At 42.1% G+C, this 23639-nt stretch overlaps 1 protein-coding gene across 1 annotated transcript in view; it reads left to right on the top strand.

Moving 5' to 3' along the window:
* The window catches only part of LOC106093039 (odorant receptor 7a), a 206372-nt gene that overhangs the window by 122084 nt on the left and 60649 nt on the right, over positions 1 to 23639 (top strand). The window contains exon 3 of the mRNA XM_059370349.1: positions 10883 to 11243. Coding sequence (XP_059226332.1) covers positions 10883 to 11243 — 361 coding nt within the window. The remainder of the gene's footprint in view (positions 1 to 10882; positions 11244 to 23639) is intronic.

Genomic DNA, 23639 nt, shown 5'->3' with positions numbered 1-23639 from the left:
TAACCAGCATGCTATCTGTGTCAGTCACCAGATTTTCTTCTTAGTCTCTGCAGGAGGATGTGCCTACACCAAAGCCATCAGTTTGATGTTTAATTCTTTGGTAGAATTTCCGGACTTCATTTTGACTCCTGTACATCTCCATTCGCTCACACTCACGTCTTTTTCCTTTTCTTTCTGCGGAATAGACAATTCCCCTCTCTCCTTTTTTCCCGATAACTCTCCTTCATCTGGCGCGTTGCTACTGATTGAAGGTTTGCTCTATATGCCGCATTCTTTGCTTCTCTCGACACTCTTGGTCGTTCCATGGGTTTCTTGGAGGAGGCTTCCGGTATCCAAGTACGGATTTCGCGCCATTTTCCATGGAGTGGGCAATGATTTGCCACTGCGCCATTATATCATGGCAACAAGGAGTGCTTTCATCAAGCAGTTGGCTCAGTCGAGTGGAGTATGCCGCTGCTATTTGTTGTGTTTGCAGCTTTTCAATGTCGAGCCTGCGTGCAGTGTCAGAAGGTACTTTCCTCGCCATATTCAAACGCGTGCGAAGGTTTTCTGCAATAAAGTAATGATCCGAATCTATATTCGCTCCACGGATCGATCGTACATCTAACATGCTGGATGAATGCCTTCCATCTATCACAACGTGATCAATTTGGTTCCTCGTATTGTAATCGGGTGACAGCCATGTGGCTTTGTGAATATTTTTATGTTGAAATCTGGTGCTACTGACTACCATGTTTCTTGCCGCGGTGAAATCTATCAGCCTCTACCCATTACTGGACGTTATCTCGTGAAGACTAAACTTTCCGACTGTTGAACCAAAAATGTCTTCCTTCCCTATCTTCGCATTAAAATCTTCCAGAACGATTTTAATACCGATTTTAATTTAATGCGGACATTCCAGGTGCAGATCCTGGTTTTCATGGTTCTCGTTTTTCGTCGTCCACGTGGGGGGTCCGTTTTGACTATTCCTTTGTTTCTCATAGTTTTCCGGGGGCTGGTTACTGGCCCAGCGCCCCAACTGCATGGGTTTTGTGGGGTTGTACATGTATTCCTCATTGTGGCGAGCCACTTGCTCCAAGATTAGACGCTCACCTCCAGCCGCCCCTAACCTGGGAACTGACGCTGATGTTGGCCATTAGTTATTTGAAGGCGCCAATTACTCATCTTGTCATCTCGAGTATCATTGGCACATAGTATTTAATTAAGAGCCAGTGCCATCTGACTCCTCAGTAAGACTCTCCCCTCGAAAATGTTTTAATATAGCTTCCAACAACTGTTGTTGTTGTTGTAGCAGTTTATTGTCTTTGTTTATCTTTCGTCTGCTTGATTCTGTTGAGTGTCAAGACCCAGAAACTCTGCGTTTAAGATGGGGTACGTCCACAGGTATCTGGGTCTGAGTCGAGTTGGTCTAGCCGGGCAGTTAAATAGGTGACGTGTATCGTGCGGTCCCCGGTTACTATCGGGACATACATCTTGCACGTCGGCATCAATCCTAGCTCTGTAGGAGTTGAGGCGGCTGCATCTGCCGGAACGTAATTGAGTCAGAACTACTCTGGTTTGCCGGGGGAGTTCAATTTCTTCAGGTGCAATGGTAGGCGGTCGTTCTCCAAGGACTACATTCACCCGGTGCCAACTACGGTCCAAACGGTCGATAACTTGATATAGCTCCCATATAAACCGACCTCCCGATTTGACATCTTGAGCCTATGGAAGCCGAAATTGTTATCCGATTTGGCTGAAATTTTGCATAGTGTGTTTTGGTATGACTTTCAACAACTGTGCCAACTTCGATCTAAATCGGCCTGTAACCTGATATAGCTCCCATATAAACCGATCTTCCAATTTGCCATCTTGAGCCTCTGTAAGCCGCAATTGTAATCCATTTGTTTAAAATTTTGCACATCATGTTTTGTTATGACTTCCAAATATTGTGCCAAGTACGGTCCAAATTGGTCTATAAGCTGATATAGCTCCCATATAAACCGATCTCCTGATTTAACATCTTGAGCCCCTGGAAGCTGAAATTGTTACACGATTTGATTGAAGATTTGTACTGAGTGGTTTGGTAGGACTTGTAACAGATGTCAGCCACTTGGGTACAGTCCAAATCGGTCTATAACCTGCTATAGCTGCCATGTAGGCCGATATCCTGATTTAACATCTTGAGCCCCTGGAAGCCGAAATTGTTATTGTTATTGGTTTAAAGCTTGATATAACTCCCATATAAACCGATGTCCCGATTAGTCTTTTACAACTCTTAGACGCTTCAACTTTTGTTTTTTTGGCGGAAATTTGGTACATTAATGGACATTTTTTTGGACAATCCATGGTGGAGGGTTCCCCGCCCAACTTAGCACATTTTTTTTTAAATTTTTGTCTCATATTGTCCTTAATGGGCTACACATCCACTTATTTTGAGTGTTGGTATTCCGATAGTATATATCAATCTTGTGGTGGGACTTATCATACCTTCCCCTCTCTAGAATGTCAGTAGAGAATTCCACAATGTTAGGGTTCCTTTTTGGTATGTTTAACAAGGGACAACACGTTCACTATGGTGGCTAAGTTTTATCAGGGCACCAACTGCGTTTGTGTGCGTGAGTAAGTGCAACTTTTCTATTGCAAAACAGCAAGAATGCATCTCCTATGCTGTGCCCTACAAACATTTTTTGTAATTTTGTAAGCGTGTTCGTCCTCGCCATGAATAAAACAATCTCCTGGAAGATTTTTAATCAAATTTTTCTCCGGTAATCCGGATCGTGAGAGGACGAGGCTATAACTGAACGGAAGTAAGAAGGAGGTCAGCATAGCTTTTGGTGTCTTAACGGGACACGTAGGACTACGAACTCACTTATGTAAAATCGGTGCGGCAAGTGATAGCATGTGGGAAAAATTATGAGACGTTGGAGTATGTCATGTTTCGGCTTTCGCTAAACAGACAAGGGTGCATAGGTTGGGACACGATACCACACAACTAAGGGAAGTGGCATGGAAAACATTGAAGGACTTCGTAAGTAACACGGAATTCCTAACTTAAAATTTTCTTTTTCGAGGTTACTTTTAAGTTTTTAAAGCGCACAACAAGCCGAGGTATATGACTATTTCAACCTAACCTAACCTCCTCTGTATTGGTCGTGAAACACTCTTCTACAATATCATTGGACAATCTATTGCGGATGTGGATTTTTAAGCAACTTTTCGCTACAATTCTCTTACAATCCATTGCGTTTTGAACGCCCGTAAAACTCGTGAAACACTTTTCAGGGTTGCATTGCATGTGCGGAAGTTTTAGCGACTGTTCGCGACAATACTCTTACAACTCATTGCGTTATAATCTTCCGTATGACTCATGAAACACTCTTCTATGTTATTTTTGGGCAATCCATTCTGTGCGTGGAAGTTTTAGCAACTTTTCGCGACGATTCTCTTACAACCCATTTCGTTATAATCTTCCGACTCGTGAAACACTTTCCTAGTTTATCATTAGACAATTGAGTGTGCCGAAGATTTGTTTATTAATCACCTGAGTTGACTTCTCGCGATTGTCTTTCTTTTCAAGCCTTATGCCTTTAGGACTTGTATCGAATTATGTTATTCGATGTTTTGTTTTAAGTGGAGAACTTCCACAACACCAAACAGAATTCTCACTTGGCTTATATGACGACTGGTACTTATATGACAAATATGACGAGTAATAGAAACATTTTTTTGTAGTTTTTTCGTAGTTGTTACGTTTCTGATGAACAACGTATCTTAATATGCGTTTTTATACCCTCCACCAAAGGATGGGGGGGTATACTAAGTTTGTCATTCTGTTTGTAACACCTCGAAATATGCATCTAAGACCCCATATATTCTTGGTCGTCATGACATTCTAAGTCAATCTAGCCTTGTCCGTCCGTCGGTTCGTCTGTCTGTCGAAAGCACGCTAACTTTCGAAGGAGGGTAGGTCGGTTAGGATTGTAAATGGGCTATGTCGGTCCATGTTTTGATATAGCTGCCAAATAAACCGATCTTGGATCTTGACTTCTACAGCCACTAGAGGGCACAATTCATTTCCCATTTGGCTGAAATTTTGCCTGAGGTGTGTTATTATGACTTCCAACAAGTGTGCTGAATATGGTTGAAATCGGTCTATAACCTGATATAGCTGTCATATGAACCAATCTGGGGTCGTGACTTTTTGAGCGTCTAGAGGGCGCAATTCTTATCCGATTAGAATGAAATTTTGGACGACTTGTTTTGTTATGACTTCTAAAAACTGTGCCAAATATGGTTCAAATATGGATGGGGGTATACCAATTTCGTTATTCTGTTTGAAACACCTCAAAATATGCATCTGAGATCCCATGAAGTATATATTGGGTTGCCCAAAAAGTAATTGCAGATTTTTCATATAGTCGGCGTTGACAAATTTTTTCACAGCTTGTTTCTCAGTAATTGCATTCTTTCTTCTGTCAGTTATCAGCTGTTACTTTTAGCTTGCTTTAGAAAAAAAGTGTAAAAGAAGTATATTTGATAAAAGTTCATTCTAAGTTTTATTAAAAATGCAAAAATGCTTTTAAAAAATCTGCAATTACTTTTTGGCCAACCCAATATATTCTTGATCGTAATAAGATTTTAAGTCGATCTAGCCATGTCCGTCCATCTGTCCGTCGGTGTGTCTGTCGAAAGCACGCTAACTTTCTTTTTATTGGTGTAGTTCGGTTTTATTGGTGTAGTTCGGTTGGGATTGTAAATGGGCCAAATCGGTCCATGTTTTGATATAGCTGCCATATAAACCGATCTTGGGTTTTGACTTCTTGAGCTCCTAGAGTGTGTAGTTATCATCCGATTTGACTGAAATTTTGCTCGTATCGTTTTGGTACCACTTCTAGCAACTATGTTAAGTATTTTTCAAATCGGTAAATAACCTGATATAGCTGTCATATAAGCCGATCTTGTGTTTTCACTTCTTGAGCCACTAGATGGCGCAATTCTTATCCGATTTGGCTGAAATTTTGCATCAAGTGTTTTGTAATGACTTACAACAACTGTGATAAGCATGGTCGATATTGCTGCCATATATACCGATCTTGGATCTTGATTTCTTGAGCCAATAGAGGGCGCAGTTCATACCTTATTTGGCTGAAATTTAGCATGAAGTATTTTGTTATGACTTCCAACTACTGTGATAAATATGGTCTAAATCGATCCATAACCTGATATAGCTGTCATATAAACCGATCTTGGGTCTTGATTTCTTCAGCCACTAGAGGGCGCAGTTCATACCCGATTTGGCCGAAATTTAGCATGATGTATTTTGTTATGACTTCCAACAGCTGTGCCAAATATGACTCAAATCGGCCTATAATCTGATATAGCTACCATATAAACCGATCTTGGATCTTGGTTAATTGGACCACTAGAGGGCGCAATTCTCATCCGATTGGGCTGAAATTTTGCATGAAGAATTTTGTTATAACTTCCAATAACCGTTTTAAGTATGGTTCCAATCGTTACATAACATGATATAGCTGCCATATAAACCGATCTGGCATCCTTACTTTTAAAGCCTCTAGAGGGCGCAATTCTTATCCGATTTGGCTGAAATTTTATACAACGGTCTTCAACATACGTGTCCAATATGGTCTTAATCGATCTGTAACCTGATACAACTCCCATATAAACCGAACTCCCGAATAAGTTTCTTGAGCCCCTACATTCTTAACCGAATGGACTAAAATATTGGGTTGCCCAAAAAGTAATTGCGGATTTTTCATATAGTAGGCGTTGACAAATTTTTTCACAGCTTGTGACTCTGTAATTGCATTCTTTCTTCTGTTAGTTATCAGCTGTTACTTTTAGCTTGCTTTAGAAAAAAAGTGTAAAAAAAGTATATTTGATTAAAATTCATTCTAAGTTTTATTAAGAATGCATTTACTTTCTTTTAAAAAATCCGCAATTACTTTTTGGGCAACCCAGTATTACCCAATGACTTCTACTATGGTCTTCAACATTCAATTTACTTATGGTCCGAATCGGACTATAACTTGATGTATCTCCAATAGCATAACAATTCTTTTCCATTATTCTTTGTTTGCCTAAAAAGAGATACCGCGCAAGGAACTCGACAAATACGATCCATGGTGGATGGTATGTAAGATTCGACCCGGCCGAACTTAGCACGTTCTTACTTTTTACATTTTCTAAGCGAATAATTCGCAACTCTTTTAGAGCAGTATTTAATAAATATTCCAAAACACTTATTTTTTACTCGTCTAGTAGTCCAAGTAAGGCGCAACTCTTCTAGAAAAGTATTTTATTAATCTTCCAAAACACTCACTTTTTACTCGCCCACATGATTCTTTTGCGACTCTAATATCTTCCAAGGCTCTTCTGACTTAATCTTTAACAACTCTTATGAAAGATTTGCGCAACACTCATCCAGAAGATACGTCTTGATAACACAACTCCTCACAACGGAGGACAAACTCTTGCGCAATCGTAACCCTCTTCTAGAATATTCGCCAAAGATTGTTTGGTGACAAAAAATGTTTGCAGGGTGTCTACATGTATGCGTGCATTTTGCATATGTGTGAGTGTAGCTTTTGGTATTTTCAAAAATTTTTTGCGGAATAGAAACTAACAGCAACAAAAAAGAATGCCTGGAGCTTGAGGTTGCCGACTTGCAAACTCTACTTAGCATATCATCAGCATTTAAAGCAGGTGCCACACATACACCATCCATTGAATGACTTTTAACAGCTATTTCGAATACACTTTAATCCTTTATTTTATACACAGAGGATTTTCTGTTGTGTTTTCTTCTTCTTGCTCGTTCTACATTCATAGCTGATTTTAGCTGTGCTCATCAGTATGTCTGTGGCATTATTCGTTGGTTATATAAGCCAAACTTTAAAATAATAAAATCTCAAATCTACCCAAAGTTGTCCTGAAACGCTGAAAAAAAAAAAACAAACACGAACAACTATTACAAACTCAAAAGGCTTGGAAAACTGCACCGTAAAGTTTGTAGCTAACTTTCGGGAGAGAAAAATAGGATGCAATGAAAACACGAAATGCATTAAAGCATTAACTGGGACATTTTGAAACAATTTCAAAACTTTTTAGCTTTTATCGATAGTGAATCCATTTGGATGCATCCTCTATGGACACAGGAAATAGAGTAGAATTTAATGGAAAGGGGTGGTAATTGCCTTAAATTTATGTCATTGAGTTAGAAAGGATAAAGAGGCAGGAAATTAAAAAGCCTATAACTTGACAATATTTTAAGGATTTAATTACACCGGGAGGATTTTAAATACTAAACAAGTAAAAGCGTGTTAAGTTCGGGGTTGGGCCGAATCCTCCGTGGCCTCTATTTGTAGGCAAACACAGCTTAATATTAAGAATTGCTATGTTATTGGAGCTATGTTCGATTAAAAACCGGTTCGGGCCATACTTGACTTGTTAAAGGCACTAGTATATCCCATTGTGCGAAATTTGAACGAAATCGGATAAGAATTGCGCCCTAGAGGAACTTAAAAAGTGAAATGGGAAGATCGGTTTTCAGGGGAGCCACATCAGGTTATAAACCGATTCAGACCATATTTGACACTTATATTAGAGAGCACAGAAAAAGCCGCTGAGCAAAATTTCAACTTAATCCGATAAAAATTACGCCCTCTAGAGGCTCAAGAAGTAAAATATGAGGGCAATATCAGGTTAGGACCGATTCAGACCATATTTGGCACGTTAGAGGTCATGGATACAGTGACTGTACTGAATTTCAGCAAAATCGGATCAGAATTAAGTTCTTTAGAGGCTCAAGACTAAAATCGGGAGATCAGTTTATATGGAACCATACTTAATACATTCAATTAATGTCGTAGAAGACGTCATAGTACAATTTTTTAGCCAAATCCGGTAATAATTGCGCCCTCTAGAGACTCCAGAAGTAAAATCTGGAGATCGGTTTATATAGGTTCTATATCTACATATGGACCAATAGGACACTTGTGCAAAATTTCAAGCACCTAGCTTTGCTCTTTCGAGAGATAGCGCTTTTTCCACAGATAGAAGGACGGACACGCCAAGATCGACTTAGAATACCAAGACGATCAAGAAAACTTTTGGGTTGCCCAAAAAGTAATTGCGGATTTTACATATAGTCGGCGTTGACAAATTTTTTCACAGCTTGTGACTCTGTAATTGCATCTGTCAGTTATCAGCTGTTACTTTTAGCTTGCTTTAGAAAAAAAAGTGTAAAAAAAGTATATTTGATTAAAATTCATTCTAAGTTTTAATAAAAATGCATTTACTTTCTTTTAAAAAATCCGCAATTACTTTTTGGGCAACCCAATATTTTGAGGTGTTACAAAAGGAATTGCGTAGTTAATATGTAGAGTGTATAATGGTAAGGCAAATGCAAATTTGCCCATGAACATTTTAAGCTTAAATGTAAAAACTTCTCCCCAAAGAGGTGTCACTCTGCGGCACGCCGTTCGGACTGGGCTACAAAAACGAGGTCTCTTATTATTGTGCCTAAAATTGAATCGGACAGCTCTCTTTGATTGATTGTGAGATGTTTGCCCTAGTTTTTTAATGGAATGTTCATTGGCAGATTTGAATTTTTTACCTCTTTAATAGAGGTCACCGTAGCGAAAAGGTTACCATGTCCACCTATGACGGTAAACGCCTAGGTTCGAATCCTGGCGAGAACATCTGAATCAGCGGTGGTTATTCCCTCCTAATACTGGCCGTTCGGACTCGTCTATAAAAAGAAGGCCCCTTGTTCAATCGGCAGCACTCATTGATATGCAAGAAGTTCGCCCCTGTTCCCTAGACGAATGTCTGGGCGTGTTAGAATATACACCGTCTTTTTATACCCTCTACCATAGGATGTGGGGTATACTTATTTCGTCATTCTGTTTGCAACACATCGAAATATCCATTTCCGACCCTATAAAGTATATATATTCTTGATCAGCGTAAAAATCTAAGACGATATAGACATGTCCGTCCGTCTGTCCGTCTGTCTGTTGAAATCACGCTACAGTCTTCAAAAATAGAGATATTGAGCTGAAACTTTGCACAGACTCTTTTTTTTTGTCCATAAGCAGGTTAAGTTCGAAGATGGGCTAAATCGGACTATATCTTGATATAGCCCCCATATAGACCGATCCACCGATTTAGGGTCTTAGGCCAATAAAAGCCACATTTATCATCCGATTTTTGAAATTTGGGACAGTGAGTTGTGTTATGCCCTTCAACATCCTCCGTCAATTTGGCCCAGATCGGTCCAGATTTGAATATAGCTGCCATATAGACCGATCCTCCGATTTAGGGTCATAAGTCCATAAAAGCCACATTTATTATCCGATTTTGCTGAAATTTTGGACAGTGAGTTGTTTGAGGCCCTTCGACATCTTCCGTCAATATGGCTCAGATCGGATCGGATTTGGATATAGCTGCCATATAGACCGATTCTCCAATTTAGGGTCTTAGGCCCATAAAAGCCACATTTATTATCCGATTTTGCTGAAATTTGGGACAGTTAGTTGTGTTCAGCCCTTCAACACCCGTCGTCAATTTCGCCCAGATCGGTTCAGATTTGGATATAGCTGCCATATAGACCGATCCTCCGATTTAGGGTCATACGCCCATAAAATCTACATTTATTATCCGATTTTGCTGAAATTTGGGGCAGTGAGTTGTGTTAGGCCCTTTAACATTCTTCCACAATTTGGCTTAGATCGATCCAGATTTGGATATAGCTGCCATATAGACCGATCTCTCGGTTTTAGGGTTTGGGGCCATAAAAAGCGCATTTATTGTCCGATGTTACCGAAATTTGGGACAAAGAGTTAAGTTAAGCCCCTCCACATATATCTGCAACTTGGTCTAGATCGATCAAGATTTGCATATAGCTGCCATATAGACCGATCTCTCGATTTAAATTCTTGGCCCCATAAAAGGCGCATTTTTAATCCGATTGCACTGAAACTTGACACATTGACTTATGTAATGCTTTTCGACATCCGTGTTGATATAAAGGGTCACGTGGGATTTCAGACATGGTGTCAAAGAGAAAGATGCTCAGTATGCTTTGACATTTCATCATGAATAGACTTACTAACGAGCAACGCTTGCAAATCATTGAATTTTATTACCAAAATCAGTGTTCGGTTCGAAATGTGTTCATTCACCGTAACGTTGCGTCCAACAGCATCTTTGAAAAAATACGGTCCAATGATTCCACCAGCGTACAAACCACACCAAACAGTGCATTTTTCGGGATGCATGGGCAGTTCTTGAACGGCTTCTGGTTGCTCTTCACTCCAAATGCGGCAATTTTGCTTATTTACGTAGCCATTCAACCAGAAATGAGCCTCATCGCTGAACAAAATTTGTCAAAATTTGAACACATTTCGAACCGAACACTGATTTTGGTAATAAAATTCAATGATTTGCAAGCGTTGCTCGTTAGTAGTCTATTCATGATGAAATGTCAAAGCATACTGAGCATCTTTCTCTTTGACACCATGTCTGAAATCCCACGTGATCTGTCAAATACTAATGCATGAAACTCCTAACCTCAAAAAAATCACCCTTTAGTTCAGATCGGTTTATTTTTAGATATAACTACTAAAAAGACCAATATTTTGTTATACACAATTAAACAATGACTTGTACTTATCAGTATTTCATATTTCGATTTAATTGCTATGTAACATAAGATATGGAATTTCACCGAATTTTGATGAAAGGTGGTTTACACATATACCCGAGGTGGTGGATATCCAAAGTTCGGCCCGGCCGAACTTAACGCCTTTTTACTTGTTAACCTTACTACAGCCAACAAATTTCTAATCATTACTCCTACTTTCTTTCATTTCAGCTACTTCGATTGCATTCGCCCTTGCATATCATCCACCATGTTCCAGCAATTGTTTATAGCCGCCTTTACGCTATGCTTGACCGCCATCAATATGATGACCTTTGAAAGGACATTTGCTGAGCAGGTCTTTTCGGTGGTCTATTTGGGTGTAATTCTTATACAAATAATGCCCGCCTGCATGTGTGTCAATTACATGATGACCGAGACTCATTTTCTCACCACAGCCATGTATAGCTGCAATTGGATGGACCAGAATTTTGAATTTCGTCGCATTTTAATCATTTTTATGCAACGTTCACAAAAATCGAATGTCGTAAATGCAGGAAATATAATTTCTGTATCGCTGGCAACATTTTTGGCGGTAAGTTTTCAAAAATCAATGATATTCGTAAGTAGCTTGATTTGAAATTTGTTTTCTTACAGATTATAAGATTTTCTTTTTCAATGTACACTTTATTGAGTCAAATGAAGATAAATTAATAAAAGATAAATTAAAATCAAATGAAGATAAAATAAACTTTGAATAAATCAAAAACTAGAAATCGAGTAAAACTCTGATCGTAGATGGGGAAAATTGGGCACGAAAACTAGGTTTAGGTTAAATGGGTAAACCACCTCGAAAAGGGGAGTCCACTTCTAGGCCAGTCCGGCCCATTGTGACACTTTGGTACTAAATTTCCAATGGACATCCAATCCATCAAGAATCAGGGGATACTTCTCTCATATCAATGAGTGGAGACGGATTAATGTTTAAACTCAATGGTAAGGGGCCTCCTTTTCTAGGAACGGCGTGCTGTATAGCGACACCACTTGGTAGAGAAGGAAACCAAACAAATGTAGCTAGCATTTGTAAGGGGATAACCACTGCCGAAAATTTTTCTGTTGTTCACTCGGGGATTTGAACCCAGGCCTTCGATGTCGTAGGCGGACATGCTAACCCCTGCGCCAAATTTAAATAGGCAGACTAGGTGAAAAAATATGACGATGAAATAAAAGTCTCTTCTCCCTCTTGCGACACGAATGGGAGACGGTAAGATGACGAGATATGAAAAATAAGAATAGAATGGGGGGCGCTTCTCCGTGGTGTCTTCCCACACCCACTCCAGCATTCACTCGCCGAGTGCCAAGCATTGGTTCTCTGTGTATGTGCATGCATGACAGCGTGTTGAGGATTTTATCGCGACCCTCATCGACACAAACCACGTATCTGAGGAGACTCCCCAGTGCCACAACTGCAAATTCGCCGAGATCGGAGTAATACCGCCTCCCTAACATGGAAACCCTTTGCCCCTCAATATCCGGGCATGAGCAGAGCAGGTGTTCGATCGTCTCCTCCATCCAGACAGCGTCCACAGTACTCCTAGTGGGGCTCATCCATGCTCACGGCCATATGGCCTATCGCACAGTGTTCGGTTATGGTTCCCATAACCGGTCTTCTGTTAAGACCAGATAGGCCATATGGCCTATCGCACAGTATTCACGGCCATATGGCCTATCGCACAGTGTTCGGTTATGGTTCCCATAACCGGTCTTCTGTTAAGACCAGATAGGCCATATGGCCTATCGCACAGTATTCGGTTATGGCTCCAATAATCGTACGCAGTGAACCATCGGAGAAATACCGCCTCCCTGAGATTGAAAACCTTTGCCCCTGTATATCTGGGCATGAGCAGAGCAGGTGTTCGATCGTCTCCTCCATCCAGACAGCATCCACAGTAGTCCCAATGGGACTCATCCATGCTCACGGCCATATGGCCTTTCGCACAGTGTTTGGTTATGGCTCCCATAATCGGTCTTCTGTTAAGGCCAGATAGGCCATATGGGCTATCGCACAGTGTTCGGTTATGGCTCCCATAATAGTACGCAGTGACCCTTTGTCAAGGGCCATCGGAGAAATACAGCCTCCCTAAGATGGAAAACCTTTGCCCTTCTATATCCGGGCATGAGCAGAGCAGGTGTTCGATCGTCTCCTCCATCCAGACAGTGTCCACAGTACTCCTAGTGGGGCTCATCCATGCTCACGGCCATATGGCCTATCGCACAGTGTTCGGTTATGGTTCCCATAACCGGTCTTCTGTTAAGACCAGATAGGTCATATGACCTATCGCACAGTGTTCGGTTATGGCTCCAATAATCGTACGCAGTGAACTTTTGTCAAGCACCATCGGAAAGCCTTTGCCCTTCTATATCCGGGCATGAGCAGAGCAGGTGTTCGATCGTCTCCTCCATCCAGACAGCGTCTACAGTAGTCCTAGTGGGGCTCATCCATGCTCACGGCCATATGGCCTATCGCACAGTGTTCGGTTATGGCTCCCATAACCGGTCTTCTGTTAAGGCCAGATAGGCCATATGGCCTATCGCACAGTGTTCAGTTATGACTCCCGTAATCCTACGTAGTGACCCTTTGTCAAGGGCCAGCAGTTCATTCGCCTTCTTTAGGTCGACAGCAGGCCAGGGTGTTCTAGCAACCCACTCGTCACCGCATCTGCACTGGCCATCACCTGTACTATATACAGCAGTTCAATAAAAGGCACGTGTGCATGACCAGCTACATCCCCGGCACGGGATAGCTGTGAGTACCACACAGGCTGGGACATTGAGGTCCAATCTGTGTGGTGTTCATTGCTGTCACGATAAGCTCAGCTGCGAGCTACTGGGCGAGTCCACAGGTTGCGGATGCTCCATACGGAGTAGCTGCAACGGCAGTCACAAACAAACAACGGTATCGATCAGAGAGTCTCAGTGAGAGGCCGGGCGGCACCGGCTCATGCACAAATACTGAGTGGCTATGATGGTTGATATGTCAAGACGAGTTATTGGCGTCTTTAAATAACAAATGACCACCATGTTCCCGATGCGATCAGTCCTTTGGAATGGAACGAGCTTGCTCACCTGCAGGAGCTTGACGAGCATCACCACCTCTACATGAAAATGTGGCTCCAACAACCACCAGCAAGAGGTCTGCTTGCTGGGGAGGATCCCCTTCTGACATACTCTTCCTCCCTTTTATTCCCTAAAAAACCACCGTGTTCGGGAACTCTGGCCAAGAGCCCGTTCAAGGTCCCTAAACACTGCGCCAACCTCAACTTCCTCGAATTTAAGATCTTGAGCGTCGCCTTACTGTCCTCATATATCCTGTAGGTGGTAAGTCCATCATACGGATCGCGTTTTCGCCTAAGGTTAATGGCACAGTCCCCTGCCTGAAAGACCATACACTCTTTCCGCAGTCTAACTGATGTCGAGTGTTTACCACTCCTCCCATCAGGGAAAGCGAAATCGGAACAACCTCTTTTGAATCGGTGTCGGCGACAGTTAGTTTGAGACCCTTCTCTGCATACCCCTGCAATCATGGCATCCAGAATGAAGCAATGACCGTATCCGCCTTCTCCCAGCATGCCAAGTTTCTTCTGCCGAAGCGGTACCTTAGCGACACAGCCCCGATTATAGCACTCAACAGACTGAATATTCAGCATCGCCTCCAAACCCGACTGCAGTGTGGATCTTAGCGCCCCATTCTCAGGACCTTTGGAAGATCCCAGGTTTGTGTACTATTATCCTAAGCCTTCCACCATACCAGTGCTCTATATGCCAGCACAGGTCTCGGGCTAATTCCCACCTCCTACCGAATATTCGTCTACAGGAAGATATGACGTGCATCGGCTTTAGGCATCTTTCCTACTCCAGGACAGTTTCGCATCGAGGACTTAGCCAAGGAATTCCGCCTCCTTTGACAACTACAGAGTGTTCCCGTTCAATGACGAGCATCTTAAATCTGGTATCTTATATCTCGAGTGAAGACCCCCAGTTTCGTCTTCCTTGGATAAGTCCTCAACTCATCTCTCGTAGCCCATAACAATAATCTATCTTTAATCCAGTTGCTCGTTGACAAAAATCTGCCTCGAATTAATAAGACGACGTCGTCCGCAAATGCGACCAGTCTCACGCCATCTCCTTTGATATCCAATTGGAATTCGTTTATCACTAGGGTGCAGAGAATTGACAAGAACACCGCTCCGTGAGGCATTCCCCTTGTCACCCTCCTTCTGACCACACTATCTCCCAAGTCCGCATTAATAACCAAGCCTTGAAAAATATTAACCGTCCACCGAGAGATACTCGGGTAGATCACCGTGCGGTCCAGTGCGGTAACTATCGACCCTTTATCCATGTTGTTAAATGACCCCCTTTTAAAAAATGCTGCCATTGGGTACTCGACCCCTTGTACCTCTTCATGAAGGGCCGTCTCCACCAGCCTCCCCTTAAGGTATGCTTGTTGTGCCCCAATGAAGTTCTCCATCCAGTCCCTCCCTATCCCTAGGGTCTACAAGTCTTTCCAGAGCTTCAAGTAAAAACGATGTGACACTAATTGGCCCATAGTCCTTAGAAGTGCTGTGGTTAATTTTTCCCTCCTAGAGGTTAAAAAGCACCCTAACCCTCCTACATGCCCTTGGTATGTGTTGTAGGACAATGCCAGACTCACGCTGAGAATCCCTTCCACCCTTGGCAGAGTAAGCCCAAGAAACTCTTGCAGCAGTGCCGAGATGATCTCTTCTTGTCCGGCCGATTCGATCGGGCGGAAGGTGCGAATCGCCCACACTCTGGCGCCAATACGCAAATCCAAATTTGTCCATGAAAACTCCACTAAGGTACAGAGGCAAACCTTCTCACATATCAATGAGTGCTATGTGATTCAAGTTTAATCTCAATGATAAGGGATTTCCTTTTTATAGCCGACACCTCTTTGGGGAGAAGTTTTTACATGGCTGCCATGCCAAATGGTACGGTACCTGACAAATTTCGCCAGCATTAGGACACGCTAACGTCTGCGCCATGGTGGCCTCCCGCCATGATCACCCGATTTTACTTATAGAGCCTTTAAAGGGCTTAATTCTTATCTGAATTGGCTGAGATTTTGGACATGTCAAAGAAGGAGACGAGGAAGGCGTAGAGGAGTTCCTGGGCGAAATTTTGTAGGGAATTGGAAATCACAAGTGAGGCATCTAGGTTGCTCAAAGTGCTCTCGAAGGATCCCATCACGCCTAGCTTCCTGAGGAGGGAGGACGGGACTTACACTGAGAGTGGGTAGGAGACGGTGGAACTTTTGATGGAGGCTCATTTCACAGGTGGCCAGGAAGAGGTCTACATATGTGGCCTTAACGGATGACTTCATCAGAAGGAGTACACTTTCGGCGGCCTTCTTGGATATTGAGGGGGCTTCAATAACGAGGAGATAGGAGCGATAGCCGCCGCACTGGACCGCACCCCATAATCCCCCATAATCTCCCAGTGGACCAATAATATGCTCTATGGCTCAATTATTAATGCGAACCTGGGGGATAGTGTGGTCAGAAGACGGGTGACCAGAGGAACACCTCAAAGAGGGATGTTCTCGTCGATTCTATGAAACTTAATGAAATCCTGATGGATCTCGGTGGGGACGGCTCGGCAATTATCGCTTATGCAGACGACATCGATGTATCTGAGACTGCCGGACGAGTGTACGGTCTTTCAGGCAGAGGTCTGTGCCATTGCAGTGGCCGAAAGAGAAATTCTGGTAAGGGACTTACCGCCATCGCAATTCTAAATTTATGTGGACAGTATTGAGGCGCTCAAGGCCTTAGGGTCGAGATGCGTGGCGGATTGTTTGGAATCTCTAAATAGGGTCCGGCCCACGATGTGACGCTGACATGCATTCCTGGGCAGGAGGGGATTCCAAGGTATGAGAGGGCGCAAAAATGCGCCAGGAGGGAATCGTCTGCGCCGGACGGACCAGTCATCGGTATTGTGTACGTGTGATTTGTCGAGCTACTGAACACAGTAGTAGGGGAATGGCAAGGGCGTCGTCGATGGCAAGGTGGGACTCGGTTTATGGTTGCCGGACTGCAAGGCGCTATGGCAGGTCATCGAGCGGATGAGAAGGAGGGTGTTGCTGGCGTTCGATAAGAGGTCTATGAGTAGATGAATGGATTGACGGAACCCTAGTATTGTCATCTAGAAGATCATGTTACACGTATGGATAAAAGCTAGAGGACAGAGTGGACCTGGGAGCCTATATTGAGAACCCAGGGACTGAGATAGCCCGACCATTAGAACATCAACAAAAAATTCAGCCGTGGTCATCCCTTTACTAATGCTGGCTACATTTGTAAGGTATCCTGCCATGTTAAGACTTCTCTACCATGTGATGTCGCTATGCGGCACGCCGTTCGGACTCGGCATAAAAAATGAGGCCCCTTACCATTGAGCTTAAACTTTAATCGGACTGCTCTTAATGATATGAGAGAAGTATCCCCTGTTCCTTATTGGAATGGGAAATTTAGTAGACCATAATACGGTTCTGCAGGCGGAGATTCGAGAGAACACGCAATGCGTCTGGTGGTTTGGTATTTACGCGAGGACTTCGATTGTGAACATCTTTACCTGCAGAAAACTGGCCATCGATCAGGGCAATAACCACCAAGACGGCAACGTCACGAACCGTCTGAAGTGTAAGAAAGAGATTAAAGTCTTCTCTGAGAATGGCACGATCCGCATAGTTTGGGTGTCGGGCCACAGCGGGGTGAGTGGGAATATAAGAGCGGGCGATAATCCTGGTTAACCCGAAGCCTTTCGGGGCAAGGTAGTCCGAATTAAGGGCATATACGGCGAACGCGAATGTAGCACTGTGGAACAATGAAACGGTCGGTAGGACGACGAAAATTCTACGGCGAAGATCCAGATTGTGAGAAGATCAGGCTATTACTGAAGGCAAGTAAGAAAGAGGTCAGTAAAGCTTTCGTTCGCAGGCTAGGGCACATAGAACTACGAGCTCACTTATGCCAAATCTAGGGCATGTGGGAAATATCATGAGACATTGAAGCATTTCCTATGTCATTGCCCGGCTTTCGCGGCTAACGGAGATCGGCACTTAGGTGGGGACACAATGCCAGACATGAACCAACTAATGGACATGGTATGGATAACAATAAGGGATTTTGTTAGTAGCACGGAATTCCTTAGTTCAAATTTTTTTTCTCGAGGTTACTTTTTAGTCCGATTACTGGCTATTGGTGTATCCACAGTGGCATGGGCCGGATTAATATCCGTACTCTCTTTTCAGCCTAACCTAAGACTTCCTTTTGACATTTTTAAGTTTTTATACCCACCACCGTAGGATAGGAAGTATATTATTTTAGACATTCTGTTTGCAATACATCGAAATATCAATTTCTGAACTTAAAAAGTATATATATTTCGGATCGTCGTAAAATTCTAAGACGATTTAACGATGTCCGTGTGTCTCTCCGTCTATCCGTGTGTCCGTCCGTCTCTTATAATCACTCTAGAGCCTTCAAAAATTGAGATATTGAGCTGAAATTTGGCACAGATACGTCTTTTTCATGCACGCTGGTTAAGTTCTTGAACGGGCCAAATCGGACCATATTTGGATATAGCTGCTATATGGACCGATTTTCCGATAAAGGGTCTAATGCCCATAAAATCTTTATTTTTCATCCGATTTTGCTGAAATTTTAAACAGTGAGTAGTTTAAGGCTTCCCGATAACTGACCCAAATATTGTTCAGATCGGATCATATTTAGATATAGCTGCCATATAGATCGATCTCCCGATAAAGGGTCTGAAGGCCATAAAAGCTTTATTTTTTAACCGATTTCGCTGAAATTTAGAACAGTGGGTTATTTTAAGCCTCCCGACATGTCACCTAAATATGGATTAGGTCGGTCCATATTTAGATATTGCTGCCATATAGACCGATCTCCCGATAAAGGGTCCGAAGCCCATAAAAGCTTTATTTATTACCCGATTTCGCTGAAATTTAAAACAATGGGTTATTTTAAGCCTCTTAACACCTGAACTAAATATGGTCCAGATCGGATAATATTTAGATATAGCTGCCATATAGACCGATCTCTCGATAAAGGGTCTGAAGGCCATAAAAGCTTTATTTATTACCCGATTTCGCTGAAATTTGAAACAGTGAGGTTTTCTGAACCTCACGATATCCAACCTTAATGTGGTTCAGATAGGTTTATAATTGGATATATCTGCCAAAAAGACCAATATATTGTTCTACAAAGTTGAGTAGTGACATATATATGGGTTGCCCAAAAAGTAATTGCGGATTTTTTAAAAGAAAGTAATTGCATTTTTAATAAAACTTAGAATGAACCTTAATCAAATATACTTTTTTACACTTCTTTTCTAAAGCAAGCTAAAAGTAACAGCTGATAACTGACAGAAGAAAGAATGCAATTACAGAGTCACAAGCTGTGAAAAAATTTGTCAACGCCGACTATATGAAAAATCCGCAATTACTTTTTGGGCATCCCAATATTTTAGACCATTCAATGTCCGTGCCGAATTTGGGTGCTTAAGTTATCCGATTTTCACCGATATGGGGTTAACATATATACCCGAGGTGGTGGTAATACCTTTTTACTTGTTACTCGTTTTTCCTCATTTACCCTAATTGAATACTAATTGTTAATTAAAACTGTCATTGTCACACTTCGCACCTACAACCAATACATCAACTCTAATAAATTAATTTGTAATGTTGTGAAACCCATAATTATCACCCACTTTTGAAAGTTATTAAAACGCAACTACATATTTTCTCTTGTCCACCTACAGTAGAATTTAAAAAAAAAAAAAAAATAATTGACACTTGAAGGACGTTATTCCAGTCCAATTAAATATTTGTGAAAAAAATCATGTAATTAAAAGAAAGCCGTGGGAGTGAATGAGAGAAAGTAATTAAAACCATAAGGCACAACCATCCATACACCCATTGCAAGTAGAAAGAAGCGAGAGACTGGTGAGTGAGTGACATGTATACCATGGCATTTCCTACAACTACAAGTATTCCACTGTTATAATTGTCATGGAAGTTCATTTAAAGGACTTGTTCAACTCACAACCATTGCCATCGATACGGCCATGCATATCTTTCGTAACATCATAGGTACAAACATTCCATTAATAATCAATACGAAAGACATCACTTACATTCTCCCATCGCATCGCATCGCATCTGCGTTCCTACCCATTCTGTCTACAATTGGTTTGAGTATAAGCCTATGTGTGGTGGAATTGGTATTTTTGTTTGCTTCTCGTAAAATTGCAATTGTCCTTTCAATGAAATGGACACAGAAAACGTAAACGAAGAAGAAGACGGAGACGAAAATACAAAAATTTAACTGTCATTCGTACGTGATGTTCAAATGTGACACTTCTACCTATGCGTCGTCGTCGTCGTTGTATGCAATGTCACTGTCAACCACATCGGCTATTACGGCTTACGTGAGTTTCTCTTTGGCTTCAAGCTTTCTTTTTCATCCTTAGCTTCAATATCCTTGTTAAGATGTATGTCCAAACCAAATGACATCTCAGGTGTAGACTGTGGGAATAAGACAGGACATACCTGCATATGCATTGTGTTTCAGGGAGGGAAATTTTTTATACCCACCACCATAGGTGGGTTGAAAAGAGGGTGCCGCCCCATGCCACTATGGACATACACCTAAGCCAGAAAACCATCAAGTAACCTCTAAAAAGAAAATTTTAAGTTAGGAATTCCGTGCTACTTACAAAATCCTTAATGGTTTTCAATACCACTCCCCTAAGTTGGTTCATGTCTGATATTGTGTCTCCACCTAAGTACCGATATCTGTTGGACGCAAAAGCCGGGCAACGACAAAGGAAATGCTCCAACGTCCCATCATCTTCCCCGCCTGGCCTACACATGCTATCTACTTGCCGCATCGATTTTACATAAGTGAGATCGTAGTCCCGTTATGATACCAATAGCTATACTGACCTCCTTCTTGCTTCCTTTCAGTAATAGCCTCGTCCTTTCACGATCTGGATCCCCCATAGAATTTTCCCCATCCTACCGACCCAAGACTTGAGACTTATTTTTAATTTTACGGGCAAAAATTAAATAAGCACCCGAAATTATGAAAAAAAAAATCCAAAAATGTTGGGCTTATTTCACTGTGCAATAAGTCCTAAAATGTATGGAATTTTTTGGGGCTTATTTTTCTTTGGGGGTTATTTCATTGGGGTTTTTTTCGTAATGCCCAAATTATTAGTCCACTGGGGGATAATACCGTGCGATCCAGGACGGTGACTTTTGATTCTTTTTCCTCGTTACTGAAGTCCCCCTCAATATCCAAAGAGGCCCCCATAGTATACTCCTTCTACCAAGGGGGCGCCTAGACTTATCGTAACACTTTGTGGAGGCCCGTTTCCTCCAACCTGCGTTTGAGGTATGCGTGTTGTGCCCAACTGAAGTTTTCCGGCGTCAGTCCCTCCCTCACCTTCAGGTTTGTGAATATCTCCAGTGTTGATGAAAATTAGAAATAGAGAAGGAGAAAGAACAGAACCCTGGGGTACACCTGGGGTCATTTTGTGATCATTGGATGAGAACCCATCTATAACGACTCGAATAGTGCGATCTCTGTGAAAACTCGAAATAAATCGAACGAAGCCATTACCGACACCAAATGCGACAAGCTTTGATAGTAGTGCACCGTGTCAGACCCTATCAAATGCCTTGGAGATATCCAGAGCCACAACCTTACTATCACCAAACTGGTGGATGGAGCGTCTCCAACGAGAAGTGCCATGAGGTCACCCGTAGAGCGATTTCTGCGGAACCCATACTTGTTGGTTGCTAAGAAGGCCATTAGACTCTAAATGCCTCACAAGATGGTGATTAACCATGCTCTCCATGACCTTGGAGAGAGCGGAACATATCGCAATTGACCGATTATTCACAGGGTTATTTGCCTCACCCTTCTTGGGTATTGGCTGAACGTTCGCAACTTTCCAACACGCCGGGAAGACTCCCGCACGGTAGGCAAGGTTGAAAAGATTGCCTAATGGTTGAGCGAGCGTCGAAGAACACTTGCTTAAGACAAGTGTTGATATGCCATCCGGGCCCGGGGATTTATTTACGTCTAGATTTTCAAGAACCCTTTTAACTACACGAGTTCGAAAAAATATTTGGGGCATAATGCCAGATACATTTTCGATTGAGGGGAGTGGTTGATTGCTATCCGGCAGGGAAGAATTCCCTGCAAATATATCAGACAACAGGTTAGCCTTATCAACCGGGTCAGCGAACGTTTGATCGTCCTTAACAAGAATAGATGGAATAGATGAAGAACTACCCTTTACTCTTTTCACGAACGACGAAAAGCTCTTACTTCCTCGTGTAGAAGCAAGAATCTTAGTACGCAGACGCTGTTCGTAGAGAAATTTTTCGCGTCTAAGCTTATTGGCACACGAAGATCTTGCCTGTTTGCGAAGCAGTTCAGTATTGACATTTTTATCCAAGCGCCAGTACCTGAATGCAACCTCTTTCGATCTGACAGCATCTCTGCATGTCTGGTTAAACCAACTTTTGTCGTCTGATTTAGCCGTTATAGTCTAAATTGGAATAAATGTCTTCATTCCATTTAAAATTATCTTCTCAATCATTTCAATAGTTTTCAATTAAAATGCTGAAAGAATCCATTGAGCTCAGCCCAACGTACTTTTTCGTATAAAAATATTGACCGCTTCGGGACTAGGGAGGAAGCAGTACGAAGAGCAGAATACGAACAAGTAAAAGCGTGCTAAGTTCGGCCGGGCCGAATCTTATATACCCTCCACCATGGATCGCATTCGTCGAGTTCTTTTCCCGGCATCTCTTCTTAGGCAAAAAAGGATATAAGAAAAGAGTTGCTCTGCTATTAAAACGATATCAAGATATGGTCCGGTTCGGACCACAATTAAATTATATGTTGGAGACCTGTGTAAAATTTCAGCCAATTCGTATAAGAATTGCGCCCATTGGGGCTCACGAAGTAAAATAGAGAGAACGATTTATATGGGATCTGTATCGGGCTATAGACCGATTCAGACCATAATAAACACGTTTGTTGATGGTTAGAGAGGATCCGTCGTACAAAATGTCAGGCAAATCGGATAATAATTGCGACCTCTAGGGGTCAAGAAGTCAAGATCCCAGATCGGTTTATATGGCAGCTATATCAGGTTATGAACCGATTTGAACCTTATTTGACACAGTTGTTGAAAGTAAAAATAAAATACGTCATGCAAAAATTCATTCAAATCGGATAAGAATTGTGCCCTCTAGAGGCTCAAGAAGTCAAGACCCAAGATCGGTTTATATGGCAGCTATATCAGGTTATGGACCGATTTAAACCATACTTGGCACAGTTTTTGGATATCATAACAAAACACGTCGTGCAAAATTTCATTCCAATCGGATAAGAATTGCGCACTCTAGAGGCTCAAGAAGTCAAGACCCGAGATCGGTTTATATGGCAGCTATATCAAAACATGAACCGATATGGCCCATTTACAATACCAACCGACCTACACTAATAAGAAGTATTTGTGCAAAATTTCAAGCGGCTAGCTTTACTCCTTCGGAAGTTAGCGTGCTTTCGACAGACAGACGGACGGACAGACGGACGGACGGGCAGACGGACGGACATGGCTAGATCGACATAAAATGTCACGACGATCAAGAATATATATACTTTATGGGGTCTCAGACGAATATTTCGAGAAGTTACAAACAGAATGACGAAATTAGTATACCCCCCATCTTATGGTGGAGGGTATAAAAAGATGCTGAAACAATGCAGTGATCGGAGTTGCCAAGAAGTGCAAGAGTATTAACTTCATACTTTTCAGGATGTGAAGTTAAAAAAAGGTCAAGAGAATTATTCTGGTGCCA

This window comes from Stomoxys calcitrans, chromosome 5 (genome assembly GCF_963082655.1).
Source record: "Stomoxys calcitrans chromosome 5, idStoCalc2.1, whole genome shotgun sequence".
NCBI classification, from domain to species: domain Eukaryota; kingdom Metazoa; phylum Arthropoda; class Insecta; order Diptera; family Muscidae; genus Stomoxys; species Stomoxys calcitrans.
This window is presented reverse-complemented; position numbering and strand designations above follow the sequence as displayed.